Genomic DNA, 27,928 nt, shown 5'->3' with positions numbered 1-27,928 from the left:
TCTAACACCAACGATCTTGGCCCCTTCGAGACTTTTGGGGGCCCTTGTGCCAACTTATCTTCATTAAACTCTCGACGTCTCCGGGTGGCAAACCCACCGTCTCCAGTCGGCGTCATCCCTACTCTGACGTCCAACCACGACACAAGCAACATTATGTTCATGCACCCTGCCGTACGTAAGGGTTTTATCACTGAACCAACTTCTGTCCCGTTCTACAACCACCAAGAGCCCGTTTGCATACAAGACGACCAGTTCCTACCTGAATACTCGCAAGAGGCCGTGTACCATCAGCCACGACTTCAAACTCCTTTCCAGTACCACCCGGACTTGCAGTTCATCTCTCCGCCGTCTTCCGCCCCTTCCTCTCCCACCTCCTCTCCCGCCTCGATCGCCTCTCACTACCCAACCACGGCGGTGGCCGCGGATTACTCTTCTGCTGTCTTTGACAGCCACTCCTTCGAGGCTCCTTCGATGACACCTTCCTCCTCGTATAACCCCTCGATCAGCTACCAGCACTCGGCCTCACCACAATCTCAGCCCTACTTTTTCCACCAACCATACTACGACGACAACGCGCAAATGCTGGCGCAGCACTCCGCTCCGAACAACCACGGCTGGGATGGCAACTTGCAATTGTTGAACCCTGCTCGTATGCAAAACAACCTGTCGCGCATGCCCCAGTTTAACAACGACTCCCAAATGAAAGTTGCCTCCAGTCCGTCCTCTAGTCGATCAGCCCCAGCAGGCAGCTCTTACCAGAGGTCAAATGGCCAGTCGAAACCACTTCCCACCCCATCCCAGACTCCCGTGCAGAACTCGATTCTTGCAGGGTCGTTCCAGGATGGCAACACAGCTGACGCAGAGTTCGCTATGAGGCGGGCTGTTATGGAGCAGCAGCAGCACCAGCAGCAGAAGCACCAGCAGTTGCACCAGCAACAGCAGCAATATCAGCCTCGCCACCAGCACCAGTCCAGCGATTACTCGGTGTCAACTGTGAGCCAGAACTCACCAGTTACCCCTCAAACAGGCTTCGAAGATCTCGATGAGTCTTCGAAAACCACCAATGGTGAGAACCGGTTTCCTGGCGTGGACAAGTGGATGGATGATTACTTACATCTCGATTCACTTTCAGACTACACACACCAGAATCCGAACAACCTGACGATTGGCATTCCTAAGCTCAACCGTACCATCTCTGATATCTACCAGGATGAGCTGTACAACCCAGCCTTGATGCCCACGCCACAGGTCCCCAAGCAGTCTGCTAATCAGCAACAAAACATGCTGCTTGCTCCGACATACCGCAACGTGATTGCTGATAGACTGCAAGCTGCTAACCAGGGTCACCTTTCTGCACGGTCACAGTCGCCTATGGGGAGCATGCATCGGGACCGCTCTCCGTTCCGGCAGAACTCCCCCATGGCTGCAGAGTACAACCACGCTGGTTTGCAACACCCTCAGATGGCGACCAGCGTGCCTGGGTCACAGAATGGTGTGAGCATCGCCCCTACCTCCCAGAATGAGCCCAAGACGATGTCTCCCAAGGATGCGCTGCTGGACTACAATGAAGGCGATGACTCCGATCTACATGCCCCTGGAATGCCGCTGTTCCCCCCCTCATCCCAGCCCGATTTCAATCTGGGCGATGCGCTGGGTGGATTGCGCCGGGAAAGCTCCTCTTCCTACCAACCCACCCAGAACTTCACTTCTATGGAGTCTTTCCCCGCGCAATATGCCGCCCACATGGCTGGACAGCAATATCCCTTCGGCCAGCAGCAGCAGCAGCAGCAAAGTTCTCGTCAGGCGCAATCCCAACAGAACAGCCTCTTACACCAGACTCCTGAATTCCCGGCCTCGTTGCCCCGCTTTGAGTCCACTGGAAGCGAGATTCTTCCCACGACCGAAATGACATCTCCTCAGGGTCAGTCCAGAATGGCCCTCCAGTCTGTCAAGGCGGAGATCCCTCGACCTGAGAACACCTCGTCGGACAGTGGGACTTACACCTGCACCTATCACGGTTGCACCCTACGGTTTGAAACGCCTGCCAAGCTCCAGAAGCACAAGCGTGAGGCGCATCGCCAGACCACTCCTGGTGGACATCTTATCGGGCGTGACAACTCGGCCCGGAACTCTCAGGCTGGCCCTCACAAGTGCGAACGCATCAACCCGTCTACAGGCAAGCCGTGCAACTCCATCTTCTCTCGCCCCTACGATTTGACCCGCCACGAGGACACGATCCACAATGCTCGCAAGCAGAAGGTTCGGTGTCATCTGTGTACGGAGGAGAAGACCTTCTCCCGCAACGATGCGCTCACCCGGCATATGCGCGTGGTGCATCCTGAGGTTGATTGGCCCGGCAAGCAACGTCGCAGAGGCAGAGAGTGAAGCTCTAGTGGATCTGTTCTCTACAGCGCTAGTGGATATGGTTCAGTCCCCACGATCGTGACAAACAGCGAACGACAAATCCCCTGTCTCTGGGAGGGGGGGGGGGGGGAAAGCTGTTCCACCGTCCCGAATCGTGGGCGACGGAGCTTGAGTCAAAATGACGCGCGAAAGCCTCCGACGTCATAGACTAGACCCGAACGGGTAACGACTCGCTAACGGGTCCGGATCGACGGATGAGATTTCCGCTTTGGGCGAGAGCCCTCCTGAAGCATCGATCATGACATCATCGGGTCTCGAATTGGACCGATAAACCGCATGTGAAGTCATCCAATTGTTCTTTTCCATCTATCGCATTCAATCGTTTGATGACGTATGTTTCTCTTTCTGTGTTCATGAGCCAGCCTTTGGATTTTTTTCTGCATCTTTAGATTTCTGTTTATTGTCATTGGGTCATGGGGGAAATGGTTGCATCAAAAGAAGCAATTTGTTCATATGGGATGATGATACTGTGATTAAACTAGTCACGCTTGCGCAGCTGGATCTGTTCAAATTTGTTTTGTTTTATTCCATGCGAGGGATTGGAATCCCTTGATCATGCTGTACTATACTCGACTGTGTACGATTGTTACGTTTATGATATGTCGCACGTCTTTTGTTGGTGATTGCGAGGTTTTTTTGCATTGGGATGGCATGGTGTGGGTTTTCGGCTTGGGATGCGAAAATGTCCATATGCACGAATAGCTTGTACAATAGCTTTGTTTGGTTGTTTGGTGGAAAATGTACAAATATGATTACCCCACGAGTCTCGTTCGCTTATTCTGTAGAGAGTGGATTTTACTCTTGTGCGTAGATGAATACGAGAGCCACTGATGACTCGTCAGTCCACTTGGGTTCGACGATAGATGACCCATCCATGCCTCATTCTATCAGGTAAGGCCGAACTTATACCTTGAAGCACCCGGAGTCGGAGTCACTGCCTAATCATGACTGCCGGTGTCATTCATGGGCAGGAGAAGCTGAGCTGAGCTGAGCTGAGCTATGAAACCCGGGTGCTCCATGCACACACACACACACGCCCCTCCGTCACTACAGTGACTGACTGACTGACTACTGTACCAAACCACCGCCGGCCGGGACCTGCATTTGGGTAGGGCTACACAGATGAGAACAAAGAAAACAGAAAACACACAGAAAAAAACAAAACGAAACGAGAACCAAACAAAAAACAAGAATTAAAAACAAAACACCCCGGGAGAATTTCGGTGTTGCGGCAGGCAGGCAGGCAGGCAGGCAACATGCTAAGCTGTCTTGTGTCTGATGTATGAGGTCCCGAGTACCGTCTGTACCCTCGCACTGTACTGTACCTAGTGACCGACCTGTCTGTCACCCCCCATCCCCCCCCAGCAATACAGAGTAAGTTGGTTGGTTAAGGTAAGGTAAGTATGTCATCATTCCGTTACCTGTTTCGGAGGTTGTCAATACATGGAATTTCGAGGGTTAGAGCAAGGCAGGATCAGCTCGAATTCAAGGCAATCTACAGGCAAAATGACAGAAGCAAGCTTGGGTTAGGAAATTGAACTCCTCAGATAGGTTATAGATCTAGAGTTGAGGGATTGATGGGCGGGGGGGGGCATGATCGAGGACGTTTGGGGGGGACCGCGGAGAGGGGGCAGATGATTCTTTAATCTACATCATACCTACATAACATCACACATTTTCAGGGTAATTTTTAGGGACTGGTGGTTCTTGATTTGTGGGGGGGGGCTGTGATCATCTGCCTTGGTTTGGCTGGGGTACATATGTGTGGTTTTTGCTTGTGTGTGTTAGAGAGGGTGAAAGGTCTTGGCTTTGTTAATTATGATGAGGATGGGTGTTGAAGTTGATATGTGATGTTCGTGCTTGAGTTTGGGGATGGGTGTTTTGTTGGTTGTTTGGGCTGTGTTTGGGTGGGTTGGGAATTGCTGGTGTTTGCTGTACTGTACGCATTCTATGCTTTACCTTACGTTTACGCTTGCGCTTACACTGCAAAGGACTGTGGACTGTGGACTGTGGACTGTAGATGTAGGTATCCATGATGAGTTGGGTACTTACCGAGGTAGGCCGCCTCCTTCCCACTTAGCATGTACATTCGATGGTGCTGGCGCCATGTGCGGTGCAGTGGGCTTGGGCTTTAACTCATCTAGGTCAATAGTGAAGTGGGTTCTCCGCCATCCCGACTTCCTGGACAAAAGACGTTGGAGACGAAGCTAGAGCTAGAGCTAGAGCTAGAGCTAGAGCTATGAGATAGTCGTTCCTGTGGGGAATGTTCGTACTTACTCGGTAGGTAGTACTTTTCTCTGACGTGCCGTCACGATGGAGCAATCAATCACTGCGTCCTCGCCTCTCTTTTCCACCTCCCTTGTTGCCCGTGTGTCCCCCCCCCCCCATTGACGAATAGGATGAGATCCGTTCTGCAAGTAAGGAGGGGGCATTGTGATGTACAGTACAATCCACAGGCGGGGTTACTCGAGGGTCTTTTTCAGAAGGGTAATGATCTTACAGACACGAGTCAGTGCGGTGGGTTCTGTTGCTCGCTCAGTAAGGGCAGTAGAGTACTTTCGACATCGGACGGGACGGGACGGGGGGAGGAAGAGGGGGGAAGGGTGGAGGATAGCCTCTGAGCTCATGAGGGTTTAGGGTCGGTAGGGGTTGTGGATGCGAGTCAAGTCATCTCGAACTAATATGTACATCATCATGGGAGTGGAGAATGGAAACGAACGAACCATCGTTCCCCCTCAAGAAGCGTTGGACAGGGTGGATTGGGGGGTGGGGATGACGATGCATGGGTGAGTGGGTTGTTGCATGGTCGATTGCCGCGTCTACTTACTCGTTCGGGGTGGAGATCATCGCGGATGATGGAAATATGGCCTTATTTCCCCGTGTCTGACGCTATTATTGCATTGTGGGAGCCCTCGAGGGAGGGAGGGGGGGGGGCGCGCCAGGGGGGGCGCATGTTTGGTTTGGATGGGCGGTTGAAGGAGCCAAGATGGGTAGAGATAGGTAGTTTTGGTGCTTAGACTGCTGCGTATCTTGAGCTGGAGTTCTGGTCGCGCTACTAGGAGTGCCTGTATTATACGGATGTCGTTGTAGGTCGGTGAGGTGCAGAGTGCAGAGTAAGAGTGAACAGACAAGGTTCGATTTTGTAACCGTCTCGCCAGGAGGTACTCTCCCCGTTGGGGGGTCAGCGATTGGAGGAACCAGGAACTGTATTTCCGAGGCCGTTTCTTCGGAGAACGTGCACTTCATCGTACCTGGTCAGATGGTACATTCCATAGATACTATAGTCGTCGCGGGATTGAGTCATTTCAGGTTTATTCTCGATTTCTATCTAATAGAGCAATTGTAGACCACTTCACTTCAAGCACGGCGCTCAAGTACAGCAATGCCATCAATCTAGCCTGCATACATACAGACATATATCCTCCTGGCTATGTACAGCACCGTACCCGGATACCCAACCACCACCATGACATAACTTCTACACCACATACCACCCACGAGGGAGCAAATCCCTACACCATGCAATATAAATCTCATACAAGCCACAAATCGCATGATGGTATACGGATCATGTTGATCTCGTCCGTCAACCCATTACACGTACAGTAATGACCTTACCAGGTATGAATGAGGAGTGTAAGGCCCCCGTTCTCTGTGCGATCTGGTCCACTGATCCGAGACCATACATGAATCAAATTCATCATTATTCGGACAACAATGTCGATCATGACACCATGGCGCATTGCTGGCTGACCCCCCCATGATGGATGCGGTCAGTACTAGGTATGTGGTCACGGTCGCCCTGTTAGGACTTAACTTCTAATGCCATTCCAACAACTCGTCTCGATGGTGTAGTTGGTTATCACGTGGGTCTCATACTACAGTATGACTCGGAAGATCACTTCTGGGCGATCCCAAGGCCGGGAGTTCGAACCTCCCTCGGGACATCTCTTTTTGTTTGCACTTCAGTTTTGGGCCCCGTCTTGCAGATGAATGGAATGATAGTTTTGTGGTGTTTTTGATATCGAGCTACAGGTGATATTCGCGGAAATTGACAGTTGCATCTTATAAGCATATAAAACCCGCTATGGGGCTCATGTTAGAACTTACGATCCTGGGTTACTTGAACAAACCCATGCCGTCTGGATATTAGACTGGGTGGATGCAAGGCCAATGGAGATCCAGCCATCCTCCCCTGACTTGAAGAGCAACGCAAGAACTACTTGTATATCATGTATCGAAGCATGACAGCCAGGCTCTAGTAGGCCACTATCATATTTGTCATCTTCGCCGTATTCAATCGGAAGATAGGCACACGGAGGACGGTGAGGTGTCTACGGAGCCTGGGATTGGGTCTCCAGCTCAAGTTTAAGAGCACCGACTCCTGAGCACGTATGCTGGCCTGACCATTTCGTATACCGAGACTACTCTCTTATCCATCATCCTGGTCTGTCTCGAGCATGTGCCACAGCATGTATCGGAGGCAGGCGACTGTGTCCGCTCTCGGGATCATAGGGCGCCTCAATATGCATGTTCTGACTCGGAAATTCATGATACTGTTAACGACCGAACCAATGGGCTCTCGCCAGTATCGTCCGACATGTCCATGAGCGTGAAAAAAAAGGCAGTCCCGTAGGAACTGAGATCAGCGCATCTGTAGACAGATTCTCTCTTACCTGGTGTGCTTGCTCGCGTCAAGCGGTCAACGGCAACCCGGTCTTCACCCAACGTGCCATGATATTCGCATTTTGTACCGAGGCGGCCTGTGTCTGGTCTGGGGTGTTCACACAGTACCATGATTCAGTCGGTGCACCTCATGGTGAGCACCGTAAGCACCCGCCTGTGCAGCGGTTAAACACGCATACTCACCGTCTCGCGAATTGTGTAGCCCCCACAAACCCTACCCCCGAATGTGACCTAGGCAGGAGTATGTCATCCCCCAGCTTTGAGTATCGTCCAAAAATTTGCCTCAATGTTTCTAGCATCGTTTCATGTGGGCATGAGCACTATGGGCATCATGTGCAGACGGGGCAACTTTTCGGTGCGATACGCCGCTTCCAGCGGGTGTGGGCCATCTAGTGACTGGCCGTTACGCCGAACTGCCTTTGCAGAATCGCTTGTGGTATTGCTCGTGATTCCGAGGGCCTGGGTGTATTCAACAAATTATCTGGTCATACGATCAGCAGACCGAAGGATTCCAGGTCCCCCGACCGGCCTTGTCCGTTGCTATATGGATATCCCTTGGTCCAGACTTGATCGCGCCTGTCAGATATCATTCCGGCAGCGGTGCTCTTCCACGAGATTTTGTCGAGATAGTGGCAGGAGAGGGTCAATATGCCAGTCTAGAAATCTCCGGCCGCCGTCGACTTCGTGGAACTGTTTGCGTGTTCGACTTATCGGGTGCAGGACCTATGGTAGCCTTGCAGGATGACAAGTCAGCAGGAATACCGCGTGATCAATCGCGTTACTTCCTGGTATCCTCGTGTCCCCGTGTACATTGTCCTGCCATCGACATCCTAGTTCATACGATGGTCCTCTGACTAAGAGGGATAAAAACTCGTAGATGACTCAGACCCGGGCTCATCACGTTCTGCTGGGCTTGGTAGCAGGGTGCATTCTCATCGAGCCACAATTTGTCTGGCCTTACGCGCGTCCATGTCGGTCTGGGGCGAGCCCTAGGTTAACTAGTGGCAGAGCAGGGTGTTGCGATCCTTGGTGATGCAGTGGTGGGTGTTCACTGTTTCCAGCGATCGTGTATTGCTTGAATTGATCTTCTGGAGTCTGCTGTGCCTGCCATCGACATGATCGGACTGGGGTTATTGATGTTGATCCAGCTCCGTGGAGTGCGCCTTCTGGAGATTGACCGTCTCTAGCCATTTCAATCTTCTGCTCGTTCTCCCTTTTGCCTCGACTTCTGGCTCTCTCGGTAGTGTAAAACGCGTCTTCCTTCGGGTCTGCTGAGTGGTTGCTAGTCCTTCTGATCTCGGGTTCAACCTGGGCGGTTGGAATGGGTTGAACCCAGGTTGAACCTGCTAATGGTTTGTTCACTCATTTCTCTGAGGCAGAAAATATCTGGTCGCGTACCTTCCCGTTGATCCATTTGCCGAGCATAGTGATTTTGGGTGTGAGTGCATCTATGCTCTCGGTGCCATCGGATCATATTGGCACGTCGTGGTTCTTCGCTGCCGTACATAGGAGACTCGATGTGTGTTTCAACCGCGAGTGCTTTTCTGTAGATCATTTCTGCGACGCGTAGTATCTATGTCCAGGCCTGTCCTGCGTTATTGAGAAGTTGTCAGGTCGTGTTTTCGCGATGGATTCCTTTGCGACAATTCCGACCCTCGCTATACCGAATCCATCGATATGACGACCCTTTTTTTCGCGTTTTCCAGCCACTTTCACGTGAAGGAGTCTCGATGTAGGGTGTTACTTGGTATGCTGAAACAAGATGGCATTCCCATGTCGTTCGTTGTAGCGGTGGTCTACTGTACGCAGGACGCGTTTGTTCTGACCCGAAGCATGTACTGTACGTCATGAGCTTCCTTGTGATTGTGATGTGCACTGTTTTGTATCCGAGTGAGTACTGGCACCGCCTCATGAGTTTTCCTGTGCGTATCTTGGTCATCCTTGTCCTTTTGCATGCGAGTTCGTTTTCCGTGGTTGTGCAGACCATAGTGCAGCGAGGACTGAGGCGGATGAGCCTGTACTGTATGTAGAGTCGGTGCCAATTCCCACCCAGGCTCGGGTTGAACCCCGGCGGGTTTTCCGCGGGTCCGGGTCGGCGTCGAGTTGAACCCCCTAGCTATCACTCTACTGATGTGCATGATTACACTCTTGAAATCATTGCTACAGTGTTGATTTTGCTTCTGGTGGCTCTTTAGCTCGTGCACACCGGTATTCTATATTTATTTTTGTACATTTCTGCAGTATTGTCCCGATCTGGCGGAGTGTAGGATGGTGTGGGGTCTACTCGGGAGGTCCATTGATATATATTGTAGCATACGACATGTACTTGGAATAAAGTCCTCAGCAATAATACCTGATCCTCCACCACAACATACAGTATTCGAAGCGCGAACGCCACATAACCAGAAAGTAAACAGTCTAATCACAACAAAGCCCCTCGAAAGTAGAATATCGAGCTAGATCAGCGTGGGAGAGGGATATTAATTTTGACGTCGCGTAGAACGTTCAGACTGCAGACCAAGAATCGGACGAATATGATTACAGTAAAACAGGTTCAATAGCATAGAAGCGATATCTCATTACTACACCTACAGCTATATGCCAAGTGATGCTCATGAGCTACGATCATACGAGAATATTCAAATCAACGCAGCACAGAGAGGGTGATGCCTGAGGAGTCAAACCAACAAATTGACAGAGGCCCGCAATCACGCCGCGAAGCGACACGCGTCGCAGCACAACCGAACATGGAAAACGCACAACACAAAAAAGGCCAAAAGGACAGCGACCAAGATCAAGCTACGTAGAGAGACAGGAGAGATGTTGTTTGAGTTCTTTCGACCGTTTGTATTCATATTCGACCGCGTCTTAGGTAGGTCGCGCGATCGTGTGTAGCCTATGGCACCAGCCGGAAGCATAAAGGCCGCTATGATACAGAAATTCAAGCGCGCGCACTAGCAGACCAGTAGTGGACGCGTAAAAGTAAAATAAAGTGCGATAAAGCAAACCCAGACCCATGGATACTTGTAATAAAAAGATCAAGAACACCCCAACGTCCCAGTCATACCATAAACCAACCCGAAAAAGCAACCCGTCGCGTCACTGCTGCGGAAGGACAACTGACGCGCCGACCGCGCAGGATGGCTAAAAAGAAAAGAGCAGGAAAAGAAGAACGCATTTAACCACCGAAACCGTAGAGGGTGCCTGAGGGGAGAGAGCAGGTTAGAATGCGCTGCATGGAGCGGACGTGTTTTGGGGTCAAACTTACGGCCTTGACGCTTGAGAGCGTAGACGACATCGAGGGAGGTGACGGTCTTGCGCTTGGCGTGCTCAGTGTAGGTGACGGCGTCACGGATGACACCCTCGAGGAAGGTCTTGAGGACACCACGGGTCTCCTCGTAGATCATGGCAGAGATACGCTTGACACCACCACGACGAGCGAGACGGCGGATAGCGGGCTTGGTGATACCCTGGATGTTGTCACGCAAAATCTTGCGGTGGCGCTTGGCACCACCCTTTCCGAGACCCTTTCCACCTTTGCCACCTATTGGAAACGCGTCATGTTAGAATACATGATGCAGGAGATGGGATAGTTTATCCCTAATGAGGAATCAGGTCTAAGTGGAAGCAATAGACTTACGTCCAGTCATGTTGACGGTTTGTTCTGAAACGGAATTAGAGTTGAATTAAAGTTGGTGAGGTGATGGGAGGTGGAGATAAAATGGGCGATTTAAGCTGGTGATAGATGTTCAGGGAAGAATGAGGACAGGCTTCCATGGGACGGGGGATTATTTGTATAGCGAAAGGCAGAGGGCGGGGAGGGCGTTGGAATCACACGCTAAGACCCGAGTCAACCAATCAGCGGGCAGGATCCCGGACGGCGGGCTTGATCTGGCCGGCAACGTGACCGAGCAGTGGTGATTCCGCTGCCTCAGACTTGATCTGCCCCGGAATGTCCCCAACCACCGAGATCAACGATCAAAGAAGATCAGAGACATTCTGGCCGATGGCTACCATTCTACCAAGCATTCTGATAGCCCTTCATCCCTTCCCTGAGGTTGAGATCAAAGAGGTGGCAGGGGGGTATTCTAGATGCGTGATCCTGTGATCCTATTGGCTGACGGGCGGGAAGGAACTCGCTTAGCGCAGGACCGCCTTTTCCCTTCCCGCCCGAAACTGCCTGCTGGCCCTTTGATTTTGCCCGCCAAAAGTGAGACCCGAAATCAGAGCTTATGGTGTACTGCTTTCCGATCGATTTTTGGATCAAAGGAAACGGGCGCTAAGGCCACCCTCCATTACTGCCAATTCACTCACCCACCCACCCTTCCCCCCTCACACCTTACTCCCAGATCACTACCCACCCTCTCGCTTACTACAAATACCGCCCCCCACCCACCTCCTCCATCCTTCTTACATCTCCCCAATCCCGTCGACACCTTACCACTTCCATCATCGACAACCATCCACAACTCTATCTTTCCATCTCAAGTCGACTTAATTCATCAAACCTAAACATCTAAAATGGCTAGAACCAAGCAGACTGCCCGTAAGTTCCACTTCGCCTCACTGTCATTGCCCCTTGACCCCAGAGGGGTTCGTCGTCTCGCGTCATGGTCGCGACACGGTTCAATCCTTGACCGCGTCTCACCTCACTCAAAACATCATGCTAACCACTTCGCTTTACAGGTAAGTCCACTGGTGGCAAGGCTCCCCGTAAGCAGCTCGCTTCCAAGGCTGCCCGCAAGGCCGCTCCCTCCACCGGCGGTGTCAAGAAGCCTCACCGTTACAAGCCCGGTAAGTCCTCTCTCACTCCCGAAATGACCACTGGATCATCTCTTCTAATACATTCACTTCACAGGTACCGTCGCTCTCCGTGAGATCCGTCGCTACCAGAAGAGCACTGAGCTCCTCATCCGCAAGCTCCCCTTCCAGCGTCTGGTCCGTGAAATCGCCCAGGATTTCAAGTCCGACCTCCGCTTCCAGTCCTCTGCCATCGGTGCTCTCCAGGAGTCCGTTGAGGCCTACCTCGTCTCCCTCTTCGAGGACACCAACCTGTGCGCCATCCACGCCAAGCGTGTCACCATCCAGTCCAAGGACATCCAGCTTGCCCGCCGTCTCCGCGGTGAGCGCTCCTAGATTCATTTGATCTTCGAATGAGTCTATCTCTGCAACTGGTTGGCTCTTTTATGGGATGGCGATAACGGGGTTTCTTTGCTTTGCTTTTTCATGACTACTGGCGATACATGATGGGTTTTCTTTTGCGAATTTCACAACGGGTCTCTCGGCAAATGGGTTTTGTGATTTCTCTTGCTGCTACGCAATAAATAGTAAGGCTGCCGAATGTTTCTTCGAGCGGCTCTGGGTGGATCGATGATCATGGCGATGCATCCGTCCGAATATGTACATTACAGATGATTTGATTCGAGAGGTGGCTTCCACTGGAAGCGCCACGTCGGATGGCATAGACCGCGAAATGCAGTATCTATGACGATGCAATCCAATCCAGCTTTGTGATTCGCCTAGTGATGATGTTCTATCTCTTCAGCGGTAGACGAAGTCCTGGTCCGATGACAGATGCTTTGTAGTCTGGTGCCTTAAGTGGATTTGTTCATTCCCCATACGGAGTCTGGCGAGCCGCAACCGCGACCGCGCAGAGGATGTAATGTCTGAGGATTCTATGACGTTGCTCAGTAGTGTCTACCTATCCCCTGCAGCATCCCGAATTTACTTCTACGCGCTTGTAGCTATCCTGAACATCACAGCGAATAATCCGCGCTGGCATGAACAGACTTACCTTCCTTCCCCGACTCATAGGGGCTCATCTTAGCCAAATTGCGCGGGGTGTGGCGAAATAGCTCAAAAATAATCTGGCAACTAGTGGGCGACCGACCCTTGGGGAGCCAGCCGGTTGGTCTGTCCGTCCATTCTCAAAGATTATCGAGCCAGGCACAAATTCGCCTGTCTAGTTTTTTTTCTTTTTTCTTTTTTCTTTTTTCTTTTTTCTTTTTCTTTTTCCCCTTCTACCGAGGTTCTGCAGCTTTCGACTTCTGCCAGTAGATTGATGTACGAAGTATTAGGACGGTGCGTGTAGATCGGTCCGGTCTCTGCTGCGGGCGACGATGGCGATGGCGATGGCGATGGCGCTGGGCCGGTTCGGGCGGAAGGGAACGGAGGGGGGTCATTTGGACGGGACGAGTCTAGAAGCGACGGACTGGCGAAGGGAGAAGAGTCATGATGAGATCAAGACGTCTTTAGTGGTGCCTGTATCTAGCACCGTGGAAGAAAATCAGTATCGGCTACTGCGACCGCGAAAAAGGGCTCACCTGAAGGAAGTATCTATCGCCTTTGGAAACGATAGCAGGTCGACGTGGCTGTAGAATAGCACCACCCTTAAGGAGGGCAAGTCGGGGCGAAATTTGGCAGTGTTCGGAAGCGCGACCGTTTCGAGATCATGATATCCCCAGCGTTGCTGAATTGCAAAATCTACGTTGTTGTTATTGTATCGAGGTAGAGTGATGCGTATGATGTAGTAGCAGCAGGAAGAACTCATATTTCTTACCTTCTTATCATGCGAGCAGAGTCTAGAAAATTGACTATACGGGATCTATAGGCCCTTGGTCCAAGCGTCGGCCGAGCTGCCCTGCGCAACTTAGGCTTAGTTAACACTGCACAAGGACGGAGTGACTACGGAGTTCTCCCCACTCTCGCCGGCGCCTCTTATCGATAGTCTAGTCGGTGATCGATTACTGGATTGCCTCAGCCTCACAAAACTTCTTTATCTTACGGAGAAGATTATTTCATTCTTCTGGCTTGTCTTAGAATCTTTGCAGCATATTGATGGTTATAGTATTGGTGCCATGGTAACACTTCGATCGCATTCGAAGCATACTGTTGGAAGAAGATATGAGGCGTTTTTGGTGTGATCTCCATGCCCTAGCCACTCAAGCACACTCAGCCACAGAATCTCTATGACGATGTTGCAATCGACTGCCAACCTCAAATCCGCAAATGCAGCGCGATTCAAAATCGATTCCCACTTTTGACTCGCAAACAAGCAGAAGAGAAGTGAATGAAAGAGGCGACGAGGAATACAGCTTTCATGAACATGAAGTGCGGCGAGGTTTGAGGACCTGCACGAAATCAGTCGAGCAAAGAGTCGGCCGCCGTTCGGGCCAGATGATTCCAGGCCAAGTCTTCCGACTGCAATTCGCTAAGGGTCATCGACTCATCATGCACCCGCCATGCTTATGGAGGGATGGAAACGTTACAATCTGCATAAGACCTTGCGCTATACAATGGCTGCCTCAAGCCGGGAAAGCTTACGTGCTGTTGCCACGTCGTCGGATCGCGTGTTGTTTTTGGATCAAGAGCCGAAAGTCACAAGACATTTGGCGCGATCTGCCCGGAGAATTTTGTTGCTTTTTTTTGGTGGATGTTGATTATGGCAGCGAGGAGCCTGATGATTCTCGCAAGTCCCGACTAGGGCCGGGCAAAGGGTCATGGTGATACGACCCGGCAGCGCAGCATGCACGGGCTAAATCAACTCCGATTGGTAAAGGATTTGGCTCGAGAGAAAAGGGCACGGACGTGAGATTTGAGGCTCGGCTCAAATATCACAAGGATAGAATCGAGACGGTCACCTGTAGGCTGTAACCCAACTACCAGCTGTCACTTCCCTGATTTGGATTGCAATCAGTCCATCCCCATCCGCATTGCCCCATCCGGATCGACGGGAACCGGGGCCAAAGGAACAGGTCAAATGCGAGTCAGACCGCCGGGTGCGCGTTCTGCTCCTCAATTCGTATTCTTCAGAGTTAGTTGGTAGCACGGTCGGGGGATGCGGTGTGACCTCTCTTCGCTTACACTCCTCAATGAACTACTGAGTAGTAGGGCAGGGAGGCAATCAAGCCACTGGCGCCTGCGGAAGCTTTCTCGCGAGAAGGACAAGACCGCCAATTCATAGCTTGCTTCTCCGGACCAGACTTGGCCTTTTGGCACTTTCTTGGACGCCAATGTTGACCGAATGCTGATCACAACGCGTTTGTGAACCTTCTTAAAAATCCAAGCCTCTGAGATAACGGTTAGATCATGCCTAGAAATGATTAAGATGAAGTAGTCCAGCAGGCAGCCGACTAGCTGGTCAGCTGTATGGGAGGGGTGGGGCGGCGGCGTAATCCGACAATCATCTATTTATATTGGGGTTGATCCTGCAAAGTGCTGAATAGTATCCCAATCCCAACCCTGCAAAATCGCCAGTGGCTGCATGTTTATACTGACGGGCCAGTAGCATAGTTAACCCACCTCAGCATTCAAGCTACTTAGCGAAGCCATAATCTCTAGGCTGTGTTTCCGTAGTTGTTGACATTAACCGGATGAGACCGTGACTGAAGTGTTGTTTATATTGTCGAAAGGCCACGCAAGGCCTGTCATGCAATAAGCAATCTTTGGTCAATAGTGGGATATTGCGTTGGATTCGGCCCACTTTGAGCAGGGAGATGATTGTTAATCATATTTTTCATGAAGTCGGATTATCGGCGGGATTCCGTAGCCCGCTTGGCGTGTCTGAATCATCAATCATGCCTTCCGTACGGTAAGAAAGGAGTTCTTCCTCTCATGTTCCTGTTCGACTCATCAGATCCATCCATGGAACTGCCTGTTCTAGAAGAACGCTAAACCCGTCCCGGGACTTTTATGCGACCCGATGCAGCATAAGGTTCTGAACTGCATGTCACAATGATGATATCTCTTTCTCTTTCACCCCGATCAGCCCTCTTCGTTGAGCAGGTTTTCTACTCAGTATCACTGTTCTCATGATCAGTCCCACCACCCAGCATTTCACTCAGATCCTTGTAAAGTGGGCTGCCAGTAATTTCCTGCTAAACAACCTGAAACGACCCTATCTGGGCTAGGACGGTGGATTATATAAGACAGCTATCTGCCTCCAACTACATACTATCTCCTGGACCTCGGCAAGTTCCCCTGTCGAATAGATAAAATTTCCACCACACACGATCCCCCCACATCAGCACTTTTCTCTTCATCACCGACTAATCACATCAAGCCCTCGCAGACGCTATCGGGACTGCCGTCCACGAGGTGTGCGGATTTGCCCATGGAACCAGCATTTCGAGCCTCCTGGGTGGGTTTGTTGGCCCACATTGGCTGAGCCCATGCAGTCTCGCCCGCCCCAGTGATGAAGTTGTGCCCTGCATAAGCCGGCCTCTGTGCACGAATATCGGAAGAAAGTCTCCGTTTTGGGAATCGCTGGACTGGTGTGTCCCTGGGTTCCTCGCTTTGGTCTCAGACCGGCGAGGATCCGAGGCTAAAGTCCCTTCAACGATTTGTCGTTCCCGTCTGTAGCGCCAGGGCGAGATGACGCCGTGGTGGCCGTGGTGGGACAATGCCAGGTGGTGCAGAGATTAGCAGAAATTTCTAGCCCCTCCCCTTAGTCTTGACTCGTTAGGCCGCTGTATATATCCGATGCCATGTCCTCCGATCGTACGTAGGCTATTTCGGTTTCAAGCTGAAGATCATCTATCCGATTGATCATACCTACCTCATTTGATCGTCGTCTTCAGACGTCGACTCCAGTGCCTTACCTTATTAAGCAGCTGTCGCCTAGCCTGCTACTATACGTCTCGGTCTCAATCGGTCACTACTAACGACGGTTGTTTGTTTGGACCCTGGGTGGCTACCATAACCGGTATCGGGACATACTCACCAACCTACCTAATCTGCACTTCAACCAACTCCATCAGCTACCTGATCAACTACCAACCTTCACCAAGCGCTCGTCCTTCTCTCTCCCTCCGCAATGGCCAACGACAAGGGGGACAGTGGGCCTTCGGCCATGGCTATTACCGGCAACAAGATCCCATTCTGGCGTCTGTTGACCGACCAAGGCGTGGTAACTCAGGAAATTCTCGATCATCATTATCCTGGATCCGGTACCGATGAGGATCCGTATGCCGTGACTTGGCTCCCCGAGGATCCCCGGAACCCCATGCAGTTCAGCGAGACCAAGAAGTGGACTTTCACCATGATGATGGCGCTCGCAACCTTGGCCGTCGCCCTTGTGTCATCGGCATACACTGGTGGTATTATCGAAATCGAAGAAGACTTCGGAATCGGTACCGAAGTTGCGACCCTTGGTGTCTCTCTTTTCGTTCTTGGTTTTGCTATTGGTACGCTATGCAATCCAACATCATGTTTTCGCATGTGTGCTGTAATCAGTCCATCCTAACAAATATGCAGGTCCGCTCCTGTGGGCACCGCTGTCGGAAATGTTTGGCCGTCAAATCGTGTACTGTGTCACTTACATGGCGCTCACGGCGTTCACTGCCGGTGCTGCTGGTTCCAAGAACGCCTGGACCCTTATCATCCTTCGTTTCTTCGCTGGTTCTTTCGGATCGTCGCCCATGACCAACGCTGGTGGTGTCATCGCCGACATGTTTCCTGCCAGTCAAAGAGGTGTTGCGACAAGTTTGTTCGCCGCTGCTCCTTTCTTGGGTATGTTTCATTCTCTCTGCGTCATACCATCTCGAGCCGCTGCTAATCACCATTCTTCGATACAGGTCCCGTGCTCGGCCCTATCATTGGCGGATTCTTGGGAATGAATGCCGGATGGAAATGGGTGATGGGTTTCCTGGGTGCCTTCACGGGCGTTGTCTGGATTCTTGGATCATTGACTGTCCCGGAAACTTACGCACCGGTCCTTCTTCGTCGCCGCGCAGAGAAACTGACCAAGCTTACTGGAAAGATCTATCGCAGCAAGACCGACATCGACCAGGGCAAGACGACCCTTGGACAGGCCTTCAAGACTGCGCTGTCCCGCCCCTGGATCCTGCTATTCAAGGAGCCGATCGTGTTTCTGCTTTCTCTATACATCGCCATCGTCTACGGAACCCTCTACATGCTGTTCGCTGCCTATCCTATTGTCTACGAGCTGCACCGTGGCTGGAACCAGGGAGTTGGCAGTCTTCCATTCTTGGGCATCATGGTGGGTATGATCGGGGCTGTGGTTTACAACATTCTCGACAACAAGCGGTACATCCGTGTTTCTCAGAAGCACGGCGGCTTCGCACCCCCAGAGGCTCGCCTGCCCCCATGTCTGATTGCCTCTGTTGCGATTCCGGTTGGTCTCTTCTGGTTTGCCTGGACAGACTACGTGTCTATTCACTGGATGGCTAGTGTGGCCGCTGGAGTGCCCTTCGGCTTTGGCCTCGTGCTGGTATTCTTGAGTAACCTGTCTTATCTCATTGACACCTACACCATCTTCGCCGCTTCGGTCCTGGCCGCCAACTCCGTTCTGAGATCTATCTTCGGTGCCGTGTTCCCTCTTTTCACGACCTACATGTATGAGAATCTTGGTATTCACTGGGCTACCTGTATCCCGGCTTTCTTGGCGCTTGCCTGTGTTCCGTTCCCCTTCATGTTCTACAAGTATGGACCCGCCATTCGCAAGCGCTGCAAGTATGCTGCCGAGTCCGACGCTTTCATGCGACAGATGCTGGCGCAGCACATGAAGAAGGCCGAGGTCGCACCCGAAGAACCCCAGGAGGAAACCAAGGAGGAGCATGGATTCGACCGCACCGAAGCCCCGGCCGCCGAGACCCTTAGCGCTGATTCCGAATCGAGCCACAAGGAGAGATTGGCGGACCTGCACCGCACTCGCAGCAAGGCCTCGACTCATACGGTCAACTCCGTGCGCCAATCGCTTTACGAGGGTAACCCCTACGACATTGACCGGGTTCACACTCGCGAGTCCTTCAAAGCTTGATTCCGCTCAGCAGATGCAGTTTCGAAGGGCAAAATCCCCTTAGCGGATTGATTTGGTTTGAGCGCCCCTCAAAAAGCCCTTCAAAACGCCTCTCAAAAAGCACATACCCACTTCCCGATTACTATATAATCTTTAGTATCTATTACCTTTCTTGAAGATGTCGACGTGAGCCGTGGATGGCTGCGTCGAGTGAAATGAAGCAATCAGCCTCATGTTCTGGGCAGTGATTGTTAGATGATTTGCATGTTGATATACCCCGTGCTTCTATGTATATGCTACTTACTGTTTGTTGATAGAGGGTGGAGTTTCTGTTTGTTTCAGGCAGTCCTATAGAGATTCTCCGATCTGAATAATGATATTAATTGAATTCATTTTATGAAAGTGTGCATTAATACCGTAGCTAGCTGAATGCTATACATTACTTATGGATCCTCGGGGTTTTAGATCGTTCGGAGATAAGCGAGTCCCAGCTAAGAACTTTTCCTCCCTGCGATCGGATCGCTTCGCCGACCCTCGGCACCGGCTGTTGCTTATGCGCTCCCGACATTTGCCTTCCGGAGTTTCTTTCCCCCCCCCTCCCAAAATGATTCATAATCATGGCTTCTCTTTATTATCGCTGCTGACCGACTATAGCCCGTTGCGCCTGGTTCACCCTCTGACAGCATTTCTCAGGCCGTGAAAACGCTTGCATGTTTGACTGAACCTATCGGTGTGAGACTCGTGGTCTGCGCTCGTTGATGTGGCCGGTTGCCCAACTCAATACCAGGAGTCTCTCTCGCGACCTTAATTGAACTCTGGCCCTCGCCAACATTCACTATTGTACGATTTATACATGCGAATAATGATATAGAAATTCATTCCGAAACGCGATATATTCTACACCATGAGCACCACCATCTTCGCCAGACCACCGATCTCCCGGTCGCTGCAACTCTCCCGACCGCTCCGACCACGGAGATATCAATCCTCCTCCCCAGCATCCAAACCAGACCTCTCAAAAGCCTCCCCCCCACCACCCAATGCACAAACAGCTGCCTCAGCCTCGGGTGCTCCGGTCGTCCCGACGCCGACCGCCGCACAGACGGGCTCGCGATCACTGCTTCAAATCATCCAGGCTGGCCCTGTGGGAAGAGTGGCGCGGGCGTACTCGCGGGTCCAGGAGCGCCGGCCGTATGCGACGCAGCTGTGGAGCTCGGTGATCATCTATCTCTGCGGCGATCTGAGTGCACAACTACTGTTTCCCGCGGATCCGGCCCCGGCGACGGCGACGGCACAGTCTTCGGAGGGAGATAAGGAAGCAGGGAAAGCTGCGGCGGGTAGCGAAGAAAAGAAGGAAGAGAGGACAGGTGGAGGATATGATCCGCTGAGAACGCTGCGACATCTGACGGTCGGGGTGGGATCGAGTATCCCGACGTTCAAATGGTATGGCACATTCTGCATTCCCTGAAAGTCAAACAATGGAGTATGTAAAGGCTGACTTGATTACTTGCGTGCGTGCTGCACAGGTTCATGTTTCTCCACAACAACTTCAACTACTCGTCCAAATTTCTCTCGATCTTGACCAAGGTCTGCGTGCAGCAGGCGGTTTTCACCCCGGTCTTCAATACCTACTTCTTCAGTCTCCAGTCTCTGTTGACGGGCAAGTCGTTGGAGGAGACCTTCGAACGGCTGAAGCTAGCGCTGCCAGTCAGTATCTCGAACAGCGTGAAGCTGTGGCCGGCTGTCACGGCCTTTAGCTTCATGTACGTGTCGCCCCAGTTCCGCAGTATCTTCTCGGGTGTTATTGCGGTGGGATGGCAGACGTATCTGAGCTGGTTGAACCAGAAGGCGGCGCGAGAGGTCGAGGCAGAGATGGCCGAGGCAAGTGCGCCCGTGAGCATGGGCGCTGGCGCGGCGACAATCAGGGCATGATGGAGCCGTTATTGGCCTACTGCATTTCCTTTCCTTTGTTTCTGTTATCTGGCCTTGTATTGGGATATCCTAGACGTTTTCATGGCGTGCGGCATTTGTCTAGAGATTAGCATGAAGTGCAAAAGCGATAGAGCAGATATATAGACTTCGAACAGCAGCATTGCCTGCTCGGTATGTGTGATGCGAACGGTAACATATTATTAGTGACTTGGTCAAATTAACATTAACCATTCGATGGAGGAATCGAGGGTAGCATTGGGTTGCAGTGATAAAAGTGGAAGGATGACGTGAGGGATGCTTCACAATCGGCCCGCTCTCATTTGCCTCTTCCTCTCGGTGGTCTCGCCCGCCTGCCTCTCGAACGCAACGCAAACCACCTCGCATGGCATGAACGCTCCCCACGCATTGCAGGCATGCCCTGCCACAAACAATCTCTGACCCTAGTTCCCGGTGCGTTTGCGGATAGCGACAGCAGCAGCGATTACGGCACCGACTTTTCGCCTGAGGAAGAGGCGCTGCTGGACGAACTGCTCGCAAAAGTCGCCCCGGACAACGCGGCAGTCCCCGACCCTGTAGTCGCAGCACCCGTACCGTCACCTCCACCCTTGCCAGTACCCATCGAAGTCTCTGCAAGTATCGCAGATATCGGGGACCAATATGCAAGCTCACCGTCTCGCCCGTTGCCTCGGGTGTTTGGGACGGAGAAACCCGCCTGGCAAACTCGCCGGACGTGGCCGCACGGCGCACGTCGGCCAGCGTCGATTCCAGGTCACCGTGGTACCACGTCTGGTAATACTCTCTTCTGTTTGAAAATCATGCTGTTTTGTTTCGCCGGTATTGTGATCGCGACGCTAACCTGTGGCCCTCCACGAAGCGTTTAGTTGAGCATCCGAACTCCTCTGAAGGCCGAGAAAAGGAACGCGAGCGCCAGGCAGCTCGTCACCTCGAGACCATCACCAACGCAGTGAGCACGGAGGAGGATACGCGATCCCCGGTGGAGCGATTCCGACGACCCCCGAACAAGGCCTTCTCCGTCACGGACCTGATCTCCCCGGCCTGGTGTGAGCTGCAGTATTGGTACTCGCTTACGAAACATGGCCGGAAGCGCCGAACCGCGGCGATGAAGCTCGGCAGTACGATACACAAGACGCTGGAAGATGAGATCTACACGACGGTGCCGGTCGAGATCACGACCAAGGAGGACGCGCTCGCCTTGCGTATTTGGAATATCATTCAGGGCCTGCGGCTGTTACGAGAGTATGGCATCACGCGGGAGCTGGAGATCTGGGGCTTGGTGGATGGCGAGCTTGTCACTGGCATCATCGACCAACTGTCGATCGAATGCCCAGATCCAGCCCTCGAGGCGACGGCCGCCTCGTATTATGCCGACGTCGAGGCATCGAGGGCTATCATACCGGAGTATCAGATGTCGCTGACGGACTATTTGCTTGCACCATCACGTGGCGGGAAGAGGCTCTCCGATGTCTATGGGAGGGAGGAGGAGGAACCAGAAGCGACCACTGATGAAGCGACCAGCAGTCAAGGGTCTTCTGAGCTCCCTAGTATACCCCGGATCTACTTGACCGATGTTAAGACGCGAGGCAGTGCTTCCGTGCCAGCGGTCAAGAGTTCCTCGTTCCGTCCCACGCAGCTCCAACTCCAGCTATACTATCACATGCTGAACCGCCTTATCATCAGCGACGATGTGACTATTGACGTTCTCGCCGCGCGGTACAACCTCGACGCGCAGCGTCCCTTTACCGACGCCTTCATCCGCGAAGTGGGCGGTCTCAACGACCAGTACTTCGACGCGCTCTCGTCGCAGGAGTTCGACCCGGACTTCATCCCGACGCAAGAAGACGCAGATGCTCAGGACGTCTCCTCGTCGTCACCGACATCACCATCATCCGCTCCACCCGTCAGCCAAGACTCAACCAGCATTCTCACCTCCAACAACAACCTCGCCTCCCTCTGGAACCTGATGAAGGAGAACCTCCGTCTGACCTTCCTTCCCCCGTCCTCACCCTCCGTCTCCGTGGCCCCGTCCATCCCCTCCGAGTTCCAGCCCGCCACGCTGGAATCCTACCCCACCGTCGTCTCCCCGCTGCTCACGGCGAAATACATCTCCTCGAAGCCGACGACCGACATGGAGAAACGCGTCCTGGGCAGTCGGTCCTTCCTCTTCGATCCAGACTCCTTGACCTCCTACGTGGCGGAGCAGATGGAGTGGTGGCGCGGTGAGCGGACACCGCGCGGGGTGGAGGTCATGGATGCGTGGAAATGCCGCATCTGTGAGTTCCGGGATGAGTGCGAGTGGCGGCAGGAGCGCGAGTGGGATTACTCGCATCGCCGGCGGCAGAAGCTGGACATTGAGATGAACGCCACATGATCTGCATTATGCCTCTTTAGATCCAGGATGTGTTTTTGCAGGGTGCATGTTGGTCGGTGCTTTCAACATGGATAGACGTACTGTTTTCAATTGTAGGGTTCGATTGCATACTTGCATAGGTGAGCAGGTTGCAGGTACACAGATAAGAAAGAGATATATTTCAGCAGGTACTGTAACCCTAATAATGAACTGAAACCAAAGACAAACCTTATACTGAACAATCTTATCTCAGATCCAAAATTCACAAGTTGTTAAAAAGTCCCGTATATACAAAACTATGCTATGACCCCGAACCAACCCCCTGCCCAAGCAAACCCCCAATTTTCAAAAAGGATACTTCCTCACCTCCTCCTCCATCTCCACATCCAACCCCGCAGCCACCTGCTCCGCATGCTTCCGATCCAAAAACTCCAACAACACCTCCTCATACTTCTCCTTCCCCTTGTACCGCGACACATCATCCCCCCAACTCCGAATCGCCGACGCCAGTCGACCCGGCACATACGGCTCCTCCACCACCTTGGTGATGGGCTCAAAATACGTCCGAATCGTAAACACCACGGCCCCTGACTTTGGGAGGCGGCGGAGGGACTGCCGCTCCGAGCGGAAATAATGATGCTCGATGGCCTTGTTCTTCTGGGCGGTATTCCACGACACCTCGGCCGCATCCTCGGACCCGATACTGTGCGACCACGCCAGCGCGTCGTCCACCTGGATGAAGTAGTTGTTGCGCACGACGGGGTCCTGCGGCCGCAGCCGCCGGAAGAAGTTCAGCATCCCCCGCTCCAGCTTCTCGGTGTACTGGGGCACGGCGCCGGACGTGTGGATTTCGGAGAGCCGCATGCCGTATTTGTCCTCGAGGCGCCAGAAGCCCGCGAGCAGGACCGCGCCTGCAAGGAGATAGTATTCGCCGTCGGGGCGCTCGAGCATGATGGCGAGGTCGTCTTGCACTAACCGGGCGCAGGTTTGCATTGGGTCCTCCGGGAGGGGGCGCTGCGTTGTGTTGAATGTTTCGTGCGTGGCGAGGTTAGTTATCCCGGTGGGGGTTTTGCGGAACAGGGTTGGGTAGCGTTCGGGGAGGAAGGTTGTTCTTTTTTGCAGGGGTTGAGTTAGTTGGAGTGAGGGGAGGGGGGAGGGGGTTTTTGAAAGGAGGTAGGTGGGAGGTAGGTGCAGGCGTACAGCTCTTCCAACAGCTCGATGGCGGCGTCCATTGCCTCCGGGTGCGTGCGGCAGCATTTCGCGCCTCGTTCCTCAATGCGCTTGGCTTTGTCGGCGTGGTAGCGGAGGTAGTGGTTGTCCAGCTCTGGTTCAAGAACATAGAGTTAGTGCTGGGGTGGTGTTTTTGGCGGGGGTTGTGGCAGACTGACCGATCCATTCGTCCCATTTCATGCTGCGGAGGCCCATCGTGACGAAGTATTTTCTGTGCCCATTTTCACTTGGGTCAGTTTACCGCTTGTGTAGCACAATGGGTAGGGAATATCATAATATCACTGATCCATTGACTTACGGTCCGTATCGGAATGGGCGGTAGGGAATTGGCTTCGTCGTGTGCACGTCCCAGTCGGGGAACGGTGTCGCAAGCGGTCGTCTGAAATCTGAAGGCGTCCATGCTGTTGGTAGGGCGGTGTCGCTGTCAGCATGCTGGCTGGGGATGTCTGCAAAGTCTACAATTGCAATTGTAGATGCGTTCGTTGTAGCTTACCGCCAGGGGTCCGTTTGACATCCTCAGTCTTGTTCTTGGACGCCTCGAGGCTCGGCGTCGATTGTCTGGCCCGACTCGACCCAATGGTCTTCCATGTGCGGAGGAGTGTGTTGAGCAGGTAGACGCCGATTGTGGTTGCGAGGCAGACGATGGCCACGTTGGGGGCGTGGAGTTGGATCGTCTCTATCAGTTCGGATGACATCATGGTTGGTTGATCTGCTGAAGATGGAGGATGTGGTGTTAGTATTTCACCATGATCAGAAATTCAGAATTCAAGTCCACAATTCAGCCTGGAGCAGTCATATTTATACAGAATGCGTCGGTACATCAAGTCAAGGGTTGAGCCACTCAGCCTGGAGTGCACATGGCAAGACTTCATCCAGCCAGCAGTTGTTACCGTTTTGGTTAATGGAACGCGACTGATAAACCGAAGATAGGCTTCAGCGATAAGATCCGTTGTTCGTGGTTGACCCCTCACGTAGTCTCATGCCTTAGTGCATCAAGAGCCCCAACTCTGCAATCGGCCTGGCCTGGTAGTTGCGGTGGCGGTCTTATCTCTGCCCCGTGTCTCGTTCTCCCTTGCTATCGTGTCACTTCACCCCCCCGGGGGATATCTTTTCCCAATCAGGCAAAGACTCATGTTGCCCACAGAGAGAGAGAGGACGAGAACAAGCCTGTGTGGCTGCTCCTCCTGCAGGGTCGCATATGACTTACTAACATGGGCAAACCGGGGAGAATGGATGCAGTGATGTGTTTGTTTTTGTTCATCTACAGTAACTGATCTACTACTATTTGTGGGGAGTCACCGCCTCTCCTGCACGCTCATGCATCTCAGTACCGGGGCTTTGCATCCGCACTGCGTCGTCGAAGCAGACAGTACTGTCCCCAGTGCCGTCGCAGAGATGGCGGCACTATCGGCAAATCCGGAATCCAGATAAGACGGCCCAGAAGACCCGTTTGAGAGGCATCAAGGAAGTCGTGACATGTCAGCTTCTCCCAGTGCGCTTCATCCTGGATGTAGTCCGGCTCCAGTTCGGTGGCCTCTCTGCTGGGGAAGTGGGAATCGACCAGGAAGGAGCACTGCGAAATGTCCACCTATACTTTCGCGTTAGCACCTGCAGTAGAATGCGGGGAAAAAGTCTGGGGTAGTCTTACGTATTTTCCAAGGTCTTCCTCGTTACGATCATTCATTCCCGCCGGGATCGTTGAGGTGCCCTGTAAAAGAGAAGCCAAGTCCTTGGCTTCGGGGAACTGGCCCGGAAGCAGTCCGCGGAACTCGCTGCGAATGAACTTGGCTTGCATATCGCCAGGCAAGAAGAAGGAAGAAGGGAACCTGTACCACTCTTTGCCCAGACACAGCGAATCGCCAGGTTGAGCCACACCTGGCTGCCCCAAGGGCTCGAAGACCTTTAGTGGAGCATTATAAGCGGTGATCATGCCCAGGGTTCGCAGGAAGCCCGCGCTGATGGCCACGAGGAACATTGACGCCACGGCTGCGAGCTTGAGCTTGGGTGTGAAGCGCCCTGCCAGTTCTTTGGGATTGCTCGAGCCCAGATACGACAGAATCATGTGCACCGAGATGGATGCGTTTAAGGCAAGGAAGGGATACGCTGGGTACATGAACCTCTCTTCCTTGTGGGGTTGCGCCGTGAAGATCGCGAACCACATGTAGAAGGGCGTGATCAGAGCCAGGCGTCTCAACAACGTCTGCTTGTCAGCTGTCTGAGAAGGGAAAATCGTCTGAAGAGCCAGCAATGGCGCCGCAGCCATCGCAAACACGAACCAGATATTGAAATTCAGCAGCAGATTCCTGATATAGAATGTCCACGGCTCGGTTCCGAAGATGTCGGGTCCACGACCCTCTCCGCCAAAAACATTGTATGCGACAATGTTCCATGGCACGATCACGAGCTTGCGCAAAAATACATGATCGACCATGACTTCGGCAACCTGAGAAGCATTAGCGCATATTGGACACGTCGCGATTTTGAAGTGAGTAAACAAAATATACCAGAATTGTGAGACACCTGATAGCCCCATCAAAAACCCCACGCAACAATCTGGGCAGGTTTCCGCTAGCGAAGCTAATGACCACCTCCCTCAACAACAGCGGAATGATAAGAGCTCCAGCAAATGGCCAACCAACGACCGCGCCAATTCCGAACCACATGATCCCCTGGGCCGTTTTCTGACCACCTCTTGAATCCAAGAAGGCCGTCAACCCGAGCATAGACATGTACATCGTGAAGCTTGACGGGAGAAAAGCCGTGGATGCGTGGAAAGTACCAGGGCTGAAGAGAATGACCATCAGGAAGACGAGGCCGATCCGTGGGCTAAGCGTGCGGCAGATGGCGGAGTACAGTCGCGTTTGACAGGCGGCGCAAACAATGGCGAGGAAGAACCGGACTGTATAGAATTCGGAAGATTTATTCTTGAGCGCAAACGAGCTTATTTTACCGACCAATGCATGAGCAGAGACATAGAGCCAGCTGCGGATGGAATAGACTGGAGAATATTCCCACGTCTGCAGGCCATACCCATGAGCCAGGTAGTGGGTTGGCTCCCAAAAGTTGAAGACCTCATCGCAATCCTGGATTGGAGCATTTAGAGCAGCGAGCACATTTGATATAAGACACAAGTAAAGGGTGACGTTCAAGGGCAGGTAAAAAGGAGACGGCGGGGGCCTGTCGAGTGCGTTCGTCATATTAGCGCAGCTTTCGAGCGATAGGAAGATGATGCCAGCTGGTGGGACGGTACCTTTTTTTGGTGCGCGGAGTATTTATTGCGCCTGCCAACGCCGATGCAGCATCGACTTCCCTCGTAGGTGCCATGATTTGGCAAGTACTACATCCAGGGGCAGGATTGGGCGATGGGGGAGGGTTTCACCTTGAAAAAAACGGGAATGACAATGATAGATTATTGTTTGTGGTCTACTCTGTATACTCTATAGATATCCGATGCGCACTTGGGGCGCGGGAAGAAAGATCCGCCAGCGCCGGGCGCCTTATCGATAAGCGACTGTTCGGCTCGCCTGGGC

The 27,928-nt window shown here is 52.7% G+C and overlaps 6 protein-coding genes and 1 non-coding gene across 7 annotated transcripts; 6 read left to right on the top strand and 1 right to left on the bottom strand.

Moving 5' to 3' along the window:
• Positions 1-66: 66 nt before the first annotated feature.
• Positions 67-2,735, top strand: BO82DRAFT_47427 (stress-regulated transcription factor RPN4). Its single transcript, XM_025641229.1, has 3 exons — positions 67-1,066; positions 1,133-2,439; positions 2,508-2,735. The coding sequence occupies exons 1-2, from the start codon at positions 154-156 to the stop codon at positions 2,383-2,385; spliced, it is 2,166 nt and encodes a 721-aa protein (XP_025493396.1). The 5' UTR covers positions 67-153; the 3' UTR covers positions 2,386-2,439; positions 2,508-2,735.
• Positions 2,736-4,415: 1,680 nt separating this feature from the next.
• On the top strand, positions 4,416-12,706 carry hhtA (histone H3). Its single transcript, XM_025637946.1, has 4 exons — positions 4,416-4,480; positions 4,669-4,693; positions 11,797-11,904; positions 11,969-12,706. Exons 1-4 carry the CDS (start codon positions 4,457-4,459, stop codon positions 12,244-12,246), a joined length of 435 nt encoding a protein of 144 aa, XP_025493395.1. The 5' UTR covers positions 4,416-4,456; the 3' UTR covers positions 12,247-12,706.
• BO82DRAFT_t127 lies at positions 6,265-6,371 on the top strand. The gene has a single exon. It is a non-coding gene; the product is annotated as a tRNA-Met (tRNA).
• A 3,916-nt stretch (positions 12,707-16,622) lies between the features above and the next one.
• BO82DRAFT_353182 (MFS transporter) lies at positions 16,623-19,270 on the top strand. Its single transcript, XM_025634899.1, has 3 exons — positions 16,623-17,294; positions 17,365-17,619; positions 17,685-19,270. Exons 1-3 carry the CDS (start codon positions 16,925-16,927, stop codon positions 18,887-18,889), a joined length of 1,830 nt encoding a protein of 609 aa, XP_025493394.1. The 5' UTR covers positions 16,623-16,924; the 3' UTR covers positions 18,890-19,270.
• A 214-nt stretch (positions 19,271-19,484) lies between these two features.
• Positions 19,485-21,114, top strand: BO82DRAFT_353181 (uncharacterized protein). The gene is made up of 2 exons (XM_025634898.1): positions 19,485-20,311; positions 20,395-21,114. The coding sequence occupies exons 1-2, from the start codon at positions 19,773-19,775 to the stop codon at positions 20,798-20,800; spliced, it is 945 nt and encodes a 314-aa protein (XP_025493393.1). The 5' UTR covers positions 19,485-19,772; the 3' UTR covers positions 20,801-21,114.
• A 55-nt stretch (positions 21,115-21,169) lies between these two features.
• BO82DRAFT_353180 (exonuclease V) lies at positions 21,170-23,408 on the top strand. The gene is made up of 2 exons (XM_025634897.1): positions 21,170-21,589; positions 21,675-23,408. The coding sequence occupies exons 1-2, from the start codon at positions 21,458-21,460 to the stop codon at positions 23,187-23,189; spliced, it is 1,647 nt and encodes a 548-aa protein (XP_025493392.1). The 5' UTR covers positions 21,170-21,457; the 3' UTR covers positions 23,190-23,408.
• Positions 23,409-23,478: 70 nt separating this feature from the next.
• Positions 23,479-27,799, bottom strand: BO82DRAFT_332656 (uncharacterized protein). Its single transcript, XM_025633187.1, has 8 exons — positions 27,649-27,799; positions 26,903-27,575; positions 26,047-26,841; positions 25,749-25,986; positions 24,697-24,844; positions 24,557-24,609; positions 24,369-24,492; positions 23,479-24,279 (listed from the first exon to the last, which is right to left on the bottom strand). Exons 1-8 carry the CDS (start codon positions 27,720-27,722, stop codon positions 23,514-23,516), a joined length of 2,871 nt encoding a protein of 956 aa, XP_025493391.1. The 5' UTR covers positions 27,723-27,799; the 3' UTR covers positions 23,479-23,513.
• Positions 27,800-27,928: the final 129 nt, after the last annotated feature.

The sequence above is a fragment of the Aspergillus uvarum genome (genome assembly GCF_003184745.1).
Source record: "Aspergillus uvarum CBS 121591 unplaced genomic scaffold BO82scaffold_18, whole genome shotgun sequence".
Lineage (NCBI taxonomy): Eukaryota > Fungi > Ascomycota > Eurotiomycetes > Eurotiales > Aspergillaceae > Aspergillus > Aspergillus uvarum.
Note: the sequence above shows the minus strand (reverse complement) of the source record. Positions and strands in the feature narration are given on the sequence as shown.

Bases quoted from the DNA above. Each gene is read 5' to 3' on its own strand.
- BO82DRAFT_47427 (XM_025641229.1), top strand. From the start codon at position 154: ATGTTCATGCACCCTGCCGTACGTAAGGGTTTTATCACTGAACCAACT. The intron at 1,067-1,132 runs GTGAGAACCGGT...ATTCACTTTCAG, and splicing joins GTCTTCGAAAACCACCAATG to ACTACACACACCAGAATCCG.
- hhtA (XM_025637946.1), top strand. From the start codon at position 4,457: ATGATGAGTTGGGTACTTACCGAG. The intron at 4,481-4,668 runs GTAGGCCGCCTC...TAGAGCTATGAG, and splicing joins TGAGTTGGGTACTTACCGAG to ATAGTCGTTCCTGTGGGGAA. The intron at 11,905-11,968 runs GTAAGTCCTCTC...TTCACTTCACAG, and splicing joins GCCTCACCGTTACAAGCCCG to GTACCGTCGCTCTCCGTGAG.
- BO82DRAFT_353182 (XM_025634899.1), top strand. From the start codon at position 16,925: ATGGCCAACGACAAGGGGGACAGTGGGCCTTCGGCCATGGCTATTACC. The intron at 17,295-17,364 runs GTACGCTATGCA...ACAAATATGCAG, and splicing joins CGTTCTTGGTTTTGCTATTG to GTCCGCTCCTGTGGGCACCG. The intron at 17,620-17,684 runs GTATGTTTCATT...TCTTCGATACAG, and splicing joins CGCCGCTGCTCCTTTCTTGG to GTCCCGTGCTCGGCCCTATC.
- BO82DRAFT_353181 (XM_025634898.1), top strand. From the start codon at position 19,773: ATGAGCACCACCATCTTCGCCAGACCACCGATCTCCCGGTCGCTGCAA. The intron at 20,312-20,394 runs GTATGGCACATT...CGTGCTGCACAG, and splicing joins AGTATCCCGACGTTCAAATG to GTTCATGTTTCTCCACAACA.
- BO82DRAFT_353180 (XM_025634897.1), top strand. From the start codon at position 21,458: ATGCAAGCTCACCGTCTCGCCCGTTGCCTCGGGTGTTTGGGACGGAGA. The intron at 21,590-21,674 runs GTAATACTCTCT...CCCTCCACGAAG, and splicing joins TCACCGTGGTACCACGTCTG to CGTTTAGTTGAGCATCCGAA.
- BO82DRAFT_332656 (XM_025633187.1), bottom strand. From the start codon at position 27,722: ATGGCACCTACGAGGGAAGTCGATGCTGCATCGGCGTTGGCAGGCGCA. The intron at 27,576-27,648 runs GTACCGTCCCAC...CGCACTCGACAG, and splicing joins ACTCCGCGCACCAAAAAAAG to GCCCCCGCCGTCTCCTTTTT. The intron at 24,493-24,556 runs GTCAGTCTGCCA...TTCTTGAACCAG, and splicing joins GAAATGGGACGAATGGATCG to AGCTGGACAACCACTACCTC.